At 43.3% G+C, this 14,511-nt stretch overlaps 1 protein-coding gene across 8 annotated transcripts in view; it reads left to right on the top strand.

The window, feature by feature from the left end:
- ube2f (ubiquitin-conjugating enzyme E2F (putative)) overlaps window positions 1-14,511 on the top strand; it is a 207,775-nt gene that overhangs the window by 107,196 nt on the left and 86,068 nt on the right. For all 8 annotated transcript variants that reach the window (XR_011886412.1, XM_072261430.1, XM_072261428.1 and 5 more), the window contains one exon: window positions 429-494. Coding sequence is in view for 7 of the 8 variants with exons in the window: in XM_072261430.1 (XP_072117531.1) it covers window positions 429-494 (66 nt within the window). In the remaining variant the exon portion in view is untranslated. The remainder of the gene's footprint in view (window positions 1-428; window positions 495-14,511) is intronic.

Genomic DNA, 14,511 nt, shown 5'->3' on the forward strand with positions numbered 1-14,511 from the left:
TGCCATGTTGTTAAGAGTGTATAGTTTTATTGATAATGCTGTTTTGTAAAAAATATTGTGAGATTTCAAATATCTGACTGTTTACTGCTGGTTATTATTTCTATATTCTATATCAAGATTAAAGGTAATTATACCAGGGAAGTGACTTCAATGAAAAACTACCTTTGTGGTAGGATGGTCTTCAATGGAGAGTTAAGGCAGTAGTGGGACAGGTTTCAGTAGTGAATTAATATAATGGAAGGTTGGGCTTCAGTAGAAGTGGTGATGTGACAAAGGATTGGGGAGAGTCAATGTACCAGAAAGGTCAGCACAGATGCAGTGTTCTGTGCTAGTGAATAGCCTGAGAGTTTTTTGTTCTACATGGTTTGTGCTTTATGTTCTTGGTACGAACTGTTTTCATTGTCTAATTATTGGTTTTATTTCTGCAGGTACATGCAAACTGGATTTCCCTGATGCAAACAAACTTTATTTCTTCCAGCTGAATGTCATGCCAGGTAATCTTTACTAACCTGATCATAGAACTACTTGAGTGTGATGCTTTTTGCTTACAAAAAAAAATTAAAACCAAATGAATTAGTGTTACCACTGATTAAATCTAGGGTTGTATATGCAGCAATCAGTTTATTTCATTGCTAAAGGATATACAGAATTCAATAATGCTATAACTGAAAAGGAATTGAAGTGGAGGAAATAACATTTTTACCTCTTAAATAGGCATTTGTTTGGTTCAAGTTTCATTTCATAGAACTGACTATGGAACCGTAACGGGTGAAGACTACAAGCACAAAATACAAAAACAAGTAGTTTTTGTTGTATCACTGCAAACAGTAGAGGATATGAAAATCAAAAAAAAATTGCAGATGCTGGAAATCAAAAACAGTCTTAAATCTGAAATGTTAGCTCTGACTTGCTGAGTATTTCCAGCAACCCACGCAAAATATTGGAAGAATTCAGCAGGTCAGGCAGCAACTATGGAGAGACATAAACAGTTGATGTTTTGGCTGAAAACTTTAATCAGGGCTGGAAACGTAGGGGGCAGAAGCCAGAATAAGAAGATGGGGGGAGGGAGAACAGTACAAGCTGGCAGGTGATAGATGAGGTGAGGGAAGAAGATGGGTGAGTATGGGAGGAGTGGAGATGTAAGAAGCTGGAAGGTAGAAGAGGTAGTGGGCTGAAGAAGAAGGAATCTGATAGGAGAGGACAGTGGAGTAAAGGGAAGGGTGTGTGGAGCCGGAGGAAGGTAATCAGAGCATATTGCCCAATTGTGATCACCATGCTATGGGAAGAAAGCATCACCACTAAAGAGAGTATAGAAAAGGTTTAGTAGAATGATCCCAGACGTGTATGAATGAAAAAGTTGGGCTTGTATCCTTAAAGCTGGAGGGTTTGAGTGATGGTTTGATAAAAGTGTTCAGAACCACAAAGTGAATATAGCAAAATTTGCTTTGTTGGCAAGAGGGTTGAGGATCAGAGGGTGTGAGTTAAGGGATCTTCAGAAGAACCATGGCAGATGTGAGTTGAAGCATTTTTGTACAGCAAATAATTATTTAAAAAATGTCATATCAATTTTTAAGGATAGCAATCATGTTGACAGTTTGAAAGAGAAAGAAAAAATACTCCAGAATGAGGAACCATTAATGATCCTTGATGATATAAGATATACAGTGGTATGCAAGAGTTTGGGCACCCCTGGTCAAAATTTCTGTTACTGTGAATAGCTAAGCGAGTAAAAGATGACCTGATTTCCAAGAGGCATAAAGTTAAAGATGACACATTTCTTTAATATTTTAAGGAAGATTATGTTTTTATTTCTATCTTTTACAGTTTCAAAATAACAAAAAAGGAAAAGGGCCCGAAACAAAAGTTTGGGCACCCTGCATGGTCAGTACTTAGTAACACCCCCTTTGGCAAGTATCACAGCTTGTAAACGCTTTTTGTAGTCAGCTAAGAGTCTTTCAATTCTTGTTTGGGGGACTTTCCCCCATTCTTCCTTGCAAAAGGCTTCTAGTTCTGTGAGATTCTTGGGCCGTCTTGCATGCACTGCTCTTTTGAGGTCTATCCACAGATTTTCAGTGATGTTTAGGTCAGGGGACTGTGAGGACCATGGCAAAACCTCCAGCTTGCGCCTCTTGAGGTAGTCCATTGTGGATTTTGAGGTGTGTTTAGGATCATTATCCTGTTGTAGAAGCCATCCTCTTTTCATCTTCAGCTTTTTTACGGACGGTGTGATGTTTGCTTCCAGAATTTGCTGGTATTTAATTGAATTCTTCCCTCTACCAGTGAAATGTTCCCCGTGCCACTGGCTGCAACACAAGCCCAAAGCATGATCGATCCACCCCCATGCTTAACAGTTGGAGAGGTGTTCTTTTCATGAAATTCTGCACCCTTTTTTCTCCAAACATACCTTTGCTCATTGCGGCCAAAAAGTTCTCTTTTAACTCCATCAGTCCAAAATGCATCAGGCTTGTGTAGATGTTCCTTTGCAAACTTTTGACACTGAATTTTTGGTGAGGACGTAGGTCATATTTGTGCAGGTGTCGCTGCATAGTAGAACAGTGCACCACCAATTCAGAGTCTGCTAAATTTTCCTGGAGGTCTTTTGCAGTCAAACGGGGGTTTTGATTTACTTTTCTAGCAATCCTACGAGCAGTTCTCTCGGAACGTTTTCTTGGTCTTCCAGACCTCAACTTGATCTCCACCATTCCTGTTAACGGCCATTTCTTAATTACATTACGAACTGAGGAAATGGCTACCTGAAAACGCGTTGCTATCTTATAGCCTTCTTCTGCTTTGTGGGCATCATTTATTTTAATTTTCAGAGTGCTAGGCAGCTGCTCAGAGGAGCCCATGGCTGCTGATTGTTGGGACAAGGTTTGAGGAGTCAGGGTATTTATAAAGCTTTGAAATTTGCATCACCTAACCTTTCCTAACAATGATTGTGAACAAGCCATAGCCCTAACAAGCTAATTAAGGTCTGAGACCTTGCTAAAAGTTATCTGAGAGCTCAAATCTCTTTGGGTGCCCAAACTTTTGCATGGTGCTCCTTTCCGTTTTTTCACTCTAAAATTGTACAAAACAAAAATAATACACTAACCTTGCTTAAAATGTTGAAAAGAATGTTTCATCTTTAACTTTATGACTTTTGGAGATCAGTTCATCTTCTACTCACTTAACTATTCACAGTAACAGAAATCTTGACGCAGGGTGCCCAAACTTTTGCTTGCCACTGTACTTATATTTCTAATTGCTCTCTTGCTTTCTTCAGTACTTTGTTCCACTTGAATGATCATTGATTTATCAGACTACTCCTGTTCATTGAAATTGTAGTTAGTTGCTCCCTCCATTTTGGAGAAAATCAAGTTGAAGAAGAAGGTGGCATTTTGAGCAAAGATAATATGATGATAAACTGGAGGAAAATGCACGTTCAGTACTAGGGCAGAGGGTGTCTTTGAGGATTTACTTTGTGGAGTAAATGGCTTTCAGGCAAAATCCACCTGTGCCTTTTCTAAACACGAGGAAATCTGCAGACGCTGGAAATTTACGCAACACACACAAAATGCTGGTGGAGCGCAACAGGCCATCAGCATCCATAGGAAGAGGTACAGTCGACATTTCGGGCCGAGAGCCTTCGTCAGGACTAACTGAAAGAAAAGATAGTAGGAGATTTGAAAGTGGGAAGGGTAGGGGGAGATCCGAAATGATAGAAGGAGACAGGAGGGGGAGGGATACAGCTAAGTACTGGAAAGTTGATTGGCAAAGGGGATACAAGGCTGGAGAAGGGAGAGGATCATAGAATGGGAGGCCTAGGGAGAAAGAAAGGGGGAGGGGAGCACCAGAGGAAGATATAGTGAGAGGGACAGAGGGAGAAAGAAAGGGGGAAAGAAAATAAATAATTAAATAAATAAAAAAGATAAGGGTTGGGGTAAGAAGGAGAGGAGGGGCATTAACGGAAGTTAGAGAAGTCAATGTTCATGCCATCAGGTTGGAGGCTACCCAGACGGAATATAAGGTGGTGTTCCTCTAACCTAAGTATGGCTTCATCTTGACAGTAGAGGAGGCCATGGATGGACATATCAGAGTGGGAATGGGACGTGGAATTAAAATGTGTAGCCACTGGGAGATCCTGCTTTTTCTGGTGGACAGAGCGTAGGTGTTCAGCGAAACGGTCTCCTAGTCTGCATCGGGTCTCACCAATATATAGAAGGCCACACCGGGAGCACCAGATGCAGTGTATCACCTCAGCCGACTCACAGGTGAAGTGTCGCCTCACCTGGAAGGACTGTCTGGGACCCTGAATGTTGGTGAGGGAGGAAGTGTAAGGGCATGTGTAGCACTTGTTCCGCTTACAAGGATAAGTGCCGGGAGGGAGATTGGTGGGAAGAGCTGTTGGGAGGGGGGGAAATGAATAGACAAGGGAGTCACGTAGGGAGCGATCCTTGCAGAAAGCAGAAAGAGGAAGGGCGAGGGAAAGATGTGCTTAGTGGTGGAAGTTACAGAGAATTTATTTATTTATTATTTTTTCCCTTTTTCTCTCTCTCTCTCTTTTTTTTCTCTCTGTCCTCACAATAATTCCTCTGGTGCTCTCCTCCCCCTTTCTTTCTCCCCAGGCCTCCCGTCCCATGATCCTCGCCCTTCTTCAGCCTCGTATCCCTTTTGCCAATCAACTTTCCAGCTGTTAGCTCCATCCCCCCGCCCCGTCTTCTCCTATCATTTTGGATCTCCCCCTCCCCCTCCCACTTTCAAATCTCTTACTATCTTTTCTTTCAGTTAGTCCTGACAAAGGGTCTCGGCCCGAAACGTCAACTGTACCTCTTCTTATGGATGCTGCCTGGCCTGCTGCGTTCCACCAGCATTTTGTGTGTGTTGCTTGTGCTTTTTTCTACATTTGTTTATGTCATAGTATTTTAGAAAGAAGTAGCGCAGTATTTTGAGGGTGGCACGGTAGCATAGCGGTTTGCGCAGTCGCTTTAAAGCACCAGCAATCACCAATTGGGATTTGATTCGTGCCGCTGTTTGTAAGCAGTTTGTACATTCTTCCCATGACTATCTGGCTTTCCTCCATATGCTCTGATTTCCTCTCACATTTCAAAGCAACATGAGTTAGGGTTAATGAATTGTGGGCATGCTATGTTTCAATATGCATGTGACAATTAAAGCTGATATTTAAATTTTTGAATTTCTTAAGCCTATGCATACCGGTGAGGTTGGAGCATTAATGTGTTAAGTGTTGGCTCATTATTGCGTCAGCAACTGATGATAGTATTGTTGGTGTGGGCTGGTTGCGGCAAGAGAGCTGACATCACTGTCTAAATATAAAAGAAACTTAACATAAAAATAAGTGCAGTGAATTACTGCTATGAATCTGCAAATGCAGTTCATTGAGTTTCTTGTTACTGCTCAGCCATGGCTGTTCTTTGTTTAGATGAACTCCTGAAATAATCCAATAGAAGTAATTACTGATTTTGCTCCATGGTAGGTTGTGGATGTACCAATAGATAAGGAGAACAAAGCTTTGATTGAGGGGACATATCTTTGTGCCTACAGAATGGGAAGTAGCATATTTCTTCAGTTATGCATTTGTATTTTAGGTCTTGTTTCTGTTAGTACCTCTGAATCTGTAGGCTTGGCAATTTTAAGATTATATTTTAAAAGGAAGGATTGTATTTATGGTTTATGAGACCATCAGCTTGAATGATGGGTCTGGGTGATATTATTGATAATCAGTTTGGTGATCGATAATTAGCATAAGGGTTAATTAATACAATAATCAGATCTTAGAATAATTGATTCCACAGATTTGCACTCCCCTCAGATTTCTCTAGGTCATAGGTGGCATCATATCCTGCTGCTCAGCTCAAAGGTTCATTTATTAAAGTTTACAGCTCTGAAACTATGCTTTTCCTGGTGGCCATGAAACCAAGAAAGAAAAGAATGGCACCACTTTTATCAACTCATCAATCCCCCCAAATCCCTCCTCCCATAAAAAAGCAAAAAAAATGGAATAGACACATCAATCCCCCCCCACCCATAAAAAATGAGAAAGATCGGGCATAAAACAGAGAATATGAAAAACCATATGACCAAATAAAAAAAGGTCTACAGTCCAAGTCCACATCCAAAAATCAGAAAACCTGGGCAACATTCTCTGGGCACAGCAGCATGTTCTCCCCTCTCTGGTAGCATAGAAGAGCAATCAAAAGGCAGGCAGCCATGCTCACCTTCGGCATTTGCCTTGATGTTTTAATCTCCCTCGTCTCTTTAATTGGGGATAAATGGAAGCTTTTAATCGGTGAAATGGAGTCAAACATTGACTTGCCCCCGTCCTGTAGCCTGCCTGCCACGAGGTTCACGCACACTGCCTCTTCCTCTTGGAATCATTTCAGATCTTGCAGAGCACTAAAGCACCAAACAATCTCTAAGCTTCCACATTCGCCTGGATGTTTCAATCTCCCTCATCGTTTTAATTGGCAAGCTTTGATCAGCTAAATGAAGTCAGACATCAGCTCGCGCTCTGTCCCGGGGCCTGCCCACCATGAGCTTCATGCATGCTGCCTCTGCCTCCTGGAATCCTCTTGGAGACTGTAGAGCACTGGAACACCCAAACAATCCCCAAACAGCAAATCACAGGCTGCAGCAGTTAGTAAAATATATGGTTTCATGATCTAACCAGAAGTTGTTGACCACAGGAGCATTGTACACAGGAACCATTTTGACAGGAGTAGATATTGTTTTGAATTAAGAGCAGGAACTTTAAATGGTAAACAGTGTCATGGGTGAAAGAAGCAGCTAAGCACAGAATATGCGCTTTATATTCTTGAAAAGCGAAGATAGATTAGATGTTGAGAGGATGCTTCCTGGAGTTGGGGAGTCTGGGACCAGAGAGCACAGCCTCAGAATACATTGATGTCCCTTAGAACATGACGAGGAGGAATTTCTTCAGCCAGAGGGTGGTGAATCTGTGGAATTCATTGCCACGGTGGTTGTGGAGGCCAAGTCGTTGAGTATATTTAAGACAAAGGTTGATAGGTTTTTAATTAGTAAGGGTCTCAAAGGTTTCAGGCAGGAGAATGATGTTGACAGGGATAATAAATCAGCCTTGATAGACTAGCGGAGCCGTCTCGATGGGCCAAATGGCCGAATTCTGCTCCTATATTTTACAGCATAATATGATGATTGCCGATGCTTCTGCCTTGGGAGGTTTTGCTATGTTTAAAATACCACAAAATATACTCAAACGATCTTGGGGATGTTGAAGGCTGATTTTTGTGCATGGAACCTTGTGTGTATTGTGGGTTCAGTATGCACGTCTCTGTAGATCTGACGATAAGGCTTTTAACCTGAGCATAATTTAGCAAGACCAGTGTGCATGAAATCCCAGTTAGCTGACAAACATGTAGTCAAGTTCCTGTTTGGCAAATTAAAGCTATTACTAATACCTTGGTAGATAAAAGACTCATCAGATGCACATAAATCAATTTTTAAAAATTTCAAAGCACAAATAGAAATTGTGGGAGTGTGATTCACTCAACAGAGTTAAAAGGTCAGGAGAATGACACTGGAGTATTGCACTTTTTGCTTAATTTAACTCCTGACTAAGAAAAAAAATCAAACTGGATGGAAAATGAGAACAAGGGGAATTCTGTTCTGGTGCTGGGACAGCAGAAAAGGGTGTAAAGAGAGAAACAGCAAACCATTCAAAATGATCTGTGATGCAGAGGAATCCATGACTGAGAGTTTAGAAGGCCTATTGGGAGTACTTCTACGTAAGTAGATCAAGTCTGTAGAGAAAGCTAGGTAGAAGAAGTGGCAGTCTGTGTGCTTATAGGCGTTGCGGTCCAATTGATCCCAGTCCCTCCTTGCACCCCCCTCCCCTTCTCTGCAGCCGCCTCGCCACAACCCCCTCCCCTTCTCTGTAGCCTCCCCACAACCACCTCCTCATCTCTGCAACCACCTCCCCACAACCCTCTCTCTGTCTCTGCAGCCATCCCCTCCCCTTCTCTGCAGCCGCCTCCCCACAACCCCCTCCCCTTCTCTGCAGCCGCCTCCCCACAACCCCCTCCCCTTCTCTGTAGCCTCCTCCCCACAACCCCCTCCCCTTCTCTGCAGCCGCCTCCCCACAACCCCCTCCGCTTCTCTGTAGCCGCCTCCCCACAACCCCCTCCCCTTCTCTGCAGCCGTCTCCCCACAACCCCCTCCCCTTCTCTGCAGCCGCATCCCCACAACCCCCTCCCCTTCTCCCCACAACCACCTCCCTGTCTCTGCAATCGTCTCCCCACAACCCCTCCCCTTCTCTGTAGCCTCCCCACAACCCTCTCCCCGTCTCTGCAGCCGCCTCCCCACAACCACCTCCCTGTCTCTGCAATCGCCTCCCCACAACCCTCTCTCCATCTCTGCAGCCAACCGCCCCCCACAACCCCCTCCCCGTCTCTGCAGCCACCTCCCCACAACCCCCTCCCCTGCGGCCGCCTCCCAACAACCCTCTCCCCTGTCTCTGCGGCCACTTCCTTGCCCCCTCCCCCCACCTCTATCTCTGCAGCCACCTCCTAGCCCATCCCATCTCTGTAACCTGCTTATCAGCCCACCTCCCATCCCTGCGACTGCCTCCTCGCACCCCCCTGTCTCTGCTGCTGCCTCCTTATCACCTCTTCCCCCCTCCCCATTTCTACAGCCACCTCCTCAATCCCCCTGTCTCTGCGGCTGCCTACTCACACACCCCATTTCTGTGTCCTAACCCTTGACCCCCCCCACCCCCTGTGACTGCCTCCTCACCCCCTCCTCTGTCTCTGTGGCCACTTCCTCACCCCCCTGTCTCTGCGACTGCCTGCTTGGCCCTCTGTCTCTGTAGTTGGCCCCTCAATCCTCTCTGCAGCTGTGCCTCACTTCTCCCCCATTCTGTGCGTCTGTGCCATGCCTGACATCCCACTTTTTATGACCGCCTTCTCCCTCCTCTCTGCCCTCTGTCTTTCGCTGCCTCCATCTCCGCCCTGCACTGTCTCTTTCTGTCCCCCTCCCTCACTTCTTCCCCCTCACACGCTCCCCCTTCAGAAACTGTTTTGTAAATCTTTTTTCCGGCTCCCGAAAGAAAGTAAATGTACAACTTGTGACATTTTAAACGTACTGAACTGAGTATTTCCCTTTGTACCACAACGTGCTTAATGCAATGTACAGTCATCATGGGCTCATTACCGACATTTCTTTTTAATAGTTTTCATTAGTTGTGTTTGCCGAATGTCATCTGCAATTTGCACTCAACTTTGAAAGATCACTTCTTATTCAAGATCTCTGACTATGAAATGTCTTTAAGTGAAATACCTGTATGCTGTTCACTAAAGCTGAACCATGTCCTCGGGGTTTAAGAATAGTGAACATGCATTCAATGTGATTGCATTAGTTAAATATTGATTTTCATCTTGTTTGACATTGGTGCTTGTTGTGTTTATCAGACCTCTGGGTTGATCACGTTTTTCTGCAAAAACCTTAGTCAGAGAAATCGTATCTCTTACCCAAATGGAACTGAAGCAGCAACCTATATAGATTAATCCAGCACATGCAATTTATTTAGGTTTTCAGGAAGTAATTTGGCAAAATTGTTGATGAAGCATGTAGGAGTGACGCAGCAGCAGATAAAATACATCCACTTGGATTGAAAACTTGTTTTGCAACAGGAGACAAAAGCCAAACACACCAGCTGAGCTTTGAACAACAGAGGTCCATGTCATCAAGTGTCACCTCAGAATGGGGAGGGTTAATGGGGATGGAGAGCATGAGTTGCCAATGTAAGGCTGGCATTAGAGGAGCTGAACACCATGATCAGCAGTTTCAAGACTGTTGATCACAGTGCTCAGACTTGAAAGTGGCGTCACAGGTAGATAGGCTTGTAAAGACAGCTTTTGGCACAGTGGCTTCATAGATCAAAGTATTGAGTACAGGAGTTAGAATATTAGTTGAAGTTGTATGAGATATTGGTGAGGCCTAATTTGGAGTATTTTGTGTAGTTTTGGTCACCTACCTAAAGGAAAGATGTAAATAAGATTGAAAGAGTGCAGAGAAAATTTACAAGGGTGTTGCTGGCATGAGTTACAAGGAAAGATTGAATAGGTTAGAACTTTATTCCCTAGAATGTAAAGGATTTGAGGGGAGATTTGATAGAGGTATACAAAATTAGGGGAAATGCAAGCAGGCTTTTTTCGTTGAGGTTGGCTAGGATTACAACTGGAGGTCATGGATTAAGGGTGAAAGGTGAAATCTTTAAGGGAGACTTAGGGAAACCTTCTCCACTCAGAGAGTGATGAGAGTGTGGAGCAAGCTGCCGTGCAAGTGGTAGATGTAATTTTGATTTCATCGTTTAAGTGAAGTTTGCATAGGTACATGGATGGGAGGGGTATGGAAGGCTGTGGTCTGGGAGCAGGTTGATGGACTAGGCAGTTTAAATGGTTCAGCACGGATGCAATGGGTTGAAGGGCCTGTTTCTGTGCTGTGGTTTTCCGTGACTCTAAGATAATGCACTAGATGCCTTCCCAATCATCATGGAAGACTTCAACCAGACCAGCTTGAAGAAATCTCAGACAACCTGCCACCACTATGTCACCTGTGGAACCAGAGGAACCAGCACACTCGATCAATGTTACACCACCATCAAGAGTGCCCACTGTACCATCCCATGCCTGCACTTTGGCAAGTCTGATCATCTGGCTGTACTATTCTCAGCATATAGGCAGATACTGAGGACTGCTGCACCATTGGTGAGGATCACGAAGGTATGGTCAAGGGAAGTTGGAGGTGTGCTTACAGGATTGCATTGAATCGATGGACTGGACCTTATTCAGGGATTCGTCTTTGGATCTAAATGAATATGCTATGGCCATGATCGACTTCATCAAGACTAGCACAAATGAGTATGAGCTTTTGAGAGCATTCCGGACGTATCCAAACCAGAAATTATGGATGAACCAGGAGATTCACAGTTTGCTAAAGGCTAGATTTGTGGCATTCAGTACAAGTGATCCAGAATTTTACAAAAAAGCTAGATATAACATATGGAAGGCTGTCTTAAGAGCGAAAAACTATTTCCAATTGAAGTTGAATACGGAAGGATTTGCAGGCCATATACTTCCTACAAGGCAAGACCTAACATCATAAATGGCTGGGTTGCTTCACTTCAAGGTGTGCACACCTTTATGCATGTTTTGAAAAGAAGAATAAAGCTATATCTGTGTGAATCCCTGTACCATATATCAACCTTGTGATACATGGCTCGGAGGCTGATATCAGAACGTCTTCAAGAGGGTGAGCCCTCACAAAGCATCAGGCTTTGACTGATGGACCTGGCAGGGCACTGAACTTCTATGCCAAGCAAATGGCAGGAGTGTTCAAGGACACTTTCAACCTCTCACTGCTGCAGTTCCTCCATATTCTCCCCGTGACCTTGTGGGTTTCCTCTGAGTGCTCCAGTTTCCTCCCACATTTCAAAGACGTACCAGTTGGTAGGTTAATTGTTTTTTGTAAATTATCCCGTGATTAAGCTAGGATTAAATTGGGAAATTGCTGGGCAAGTGGTTTGAAGAGTCAGAAGGGCCTACTCTGCACTGTATCTTAATAAGATAAAATAAATAAAAACAGCAATGAAGAATCCTTCTACACTGAGTGTGAAGGTGTTCCTGAGTCTCCACCTGGGACTTGCATGACTTGATAGTAGTGAAAACCAAGGGGAAGCTACTAACATGATAAAGGAAGCCCTGAACATTGCCCGAAATGGACCACCTTCATTGCTGCCCTAAACCCCAACTGCATTAACAGGCAGTAAGTAAGTACTGCTGCAGTCTGAAGTTCCCAACCGCTTCAAAAGGGCATCAGTCAGAAGAGCAGGCTCAACTCACTCAACGACTATCAGCCAGTAGTACTCATATCTACTGTGATAGTGCTTCGGGTGGTTGATCATGGCTAGAAATAACTCCTGCCTGAGCAAGGACATGTACCTGCTACAATTTGCCAACTACCATAACAAGTCTACAGTGGTTGCAATCTCACTGGCTCTCCACTCACCCTTGATACCTATGTCATGCTGCTGTTTATTGGTTATAGCACAGACTTCAAAACCTTTATTCAGTACTAATCAACAAGCTTTAAAGCCTTGACCTATCTACCTTCCTCTGCAACTGGATCTTTGACTTCCTCATCGGGATACCACAATCAGTACAGATCAATAATAACATCTCTTCACTGACGATCAGCATAGACTTACCATAAGTATATGTGCTTGTCCCACTGTTTTACCTTCTCTACATTCATGACTGTATGATTAGACAAACCACAAACACCATCTATAAGTTGACCGATGACTCAACTGTTTTCAGCAGAATATCAGATGATGACTTGGAGGTGTTCAGGAATGGGATACATTGGCTGATTGAGTGCTGTTGCAGCAACAATCTTGCACTCAACGTCACTAAGTCCAAGGAACTGATTGTGTACTTAAGGAGGGGAAAGGTGGGAGAATACACGAATCCACATCAAGTGGTCAACCGTGGAAAGGGTGAACAGATTCAAGTTCCTGAGTGTCAACATCTTATTGTAGATCCAACATTTTGATGTAATCACTAAAAAGACACATCAGCTTTCACTAGTTTGAGGAGATTTTGTATGTCACCAAAGACTAGCCAATTTCTACAGATGTAACATGGAGAGCATTTTGACTTGTTGAATAACCGCATGGTATAGAGATTCCAATACATAGGATCAAAATAAGCCACAGAGGATTGTAGACTCAGCCAGCTGAGTGGGCACCAGCTACCCCACTATCAAGGACATCTTCAAAAGTTGGGACCTCGAGAAGGCCGAATCCTTCATTGGGGATTCTCACCATCCAGGACATCCCCTCTTCTCATAACTGACACAATGGAGAAGGTACAGGAGACTGAGGATAGAAAATGCATGTCAAAAGGGCGATGTTATGATAGTCATGGGGGATTTCAATATGGCCAGCATCTCTCTCATGTTTCTGTTAATTCCCTTTACTCCACTGTAATACTGATATATCTGATGTTAGCTTCTCCCTCTCAAATTACAGGGTGAATTCTGTCATATTATGATTACTGCCTCTAAGGGTTCCTTTACCTTAAACTCTGTAATCAAATCAGGTTCATTACACAACACCCAGTCCAGAATAGCTGATCCCCTAATGGGCTCAATCACAAGCTGCTTTAAAAAGACATCTTGTAGTTATTCTACAAATTTTCTGTCTTGGGGTCAAACACCAACCTAATTTTCCCAATGTACCTGCATATTGAAGTCCCCTGGGACTATCATAACATTACCTTTTTGACATGCCTTTTCTGCCTCCCATTGAAATATGTAGCCCACATCCTGGCTACTGTTTGGTGACCTGTATATAACTCCCATCGGGGTTTTTTTATCCTTGCAGTTTCTTAACTATACCCACAACCATTCTACATCCTTCGACCTTATGTCACCTTTTTCTGAATTGAATTGACTTTATTACTTACATCCTTCACATACATGAGGAGTAAAAATCTTTGTTACATCTCTGTCTAAATGTGCAATGTGCAATTTATAGTAATTTGTAATAAATAGTATGTACAACAGGACAGTCAGTATAGCATAGAAATACAATTGCATCAGTGCAAATTAGTCAGTCTGATGGCTTGGTGAAAGAAGCAGCCCCAGAGCCTGTTGGTCCTGGCTTTTATGCTGCGGTACTGTTTCCCGGATGGTAACAGCTGCAACATTTTGTGGTTGGGGTGACTTGGGTCCCCGATGATCCTTTATGCCCTTTTTTACACAAATCTGTCTTTGTAAGTGTCCTGAATAGTAGGAAATTCACGTCTACAGATGCGCTGGGCATCTCCATTCCTCCTGTAGTCCACAACCACCCTCCTTTCTTTTGCGACATTGAGGGAGAGGTGGTTTTCTTGACACCATTGTGTCAGGAAGGTGATGACATTTCTGTAGACTGACTCGTTATTATTTGAGATTAGGGCAATCAATGTAGTATCATCAGCAAATTTAATTAGCAGATTGGAGCTGTGGGTGGCGACACAGTCATGGGTGTACTGAGAGTAATGGAGGAACTTAGGATTTGATTTCATATTTTTTTTTACCAACAGAGCCAACCCACCCCTCTGCCTACCTGCCTGTCTTTTCAGTACAACCTGTGTCCTTGGATGTTAAGCTCCCAACTATAATCTTCAAAGTTCAAAGTCAATTTTATTATCAAAGTTCATATTTGTCTCCATATAATAACTCTGAGATACATTTTCTTGTGGGCATACTCAACAAATCTATGGAATAATAACTAACAGAATTATTGAACAACCACTAAACTACTGCTTTCAACCAGAGTGCAGAAGTCAGCAAAATGTGCAAATGCCAAAAAAAAACCAATAATGTAAATAAGTAAGCAATAAATGTCGAGAACATGAGATGATGAGTCCTTGAAAGTGAGTCCATTGGTTGTGGGAACATTTCAATCATGGGATAAGTGAAGTTGAGTGA

Source organism: Mobula birostris, chromosome 6, assembly GCF_030028105.1.
Source record: "Mobula birostris isolate sMobBir1 chromosome 6, sMobBir1.hap1, whole genome shotgun sequence".
NCBI classification, from domain to species: Eukaryota; Metazoa; Chordata; class Chondrichthyes; order Myliobatiformes; family Myliobatidae; genus Mobula; species Mobula birostris.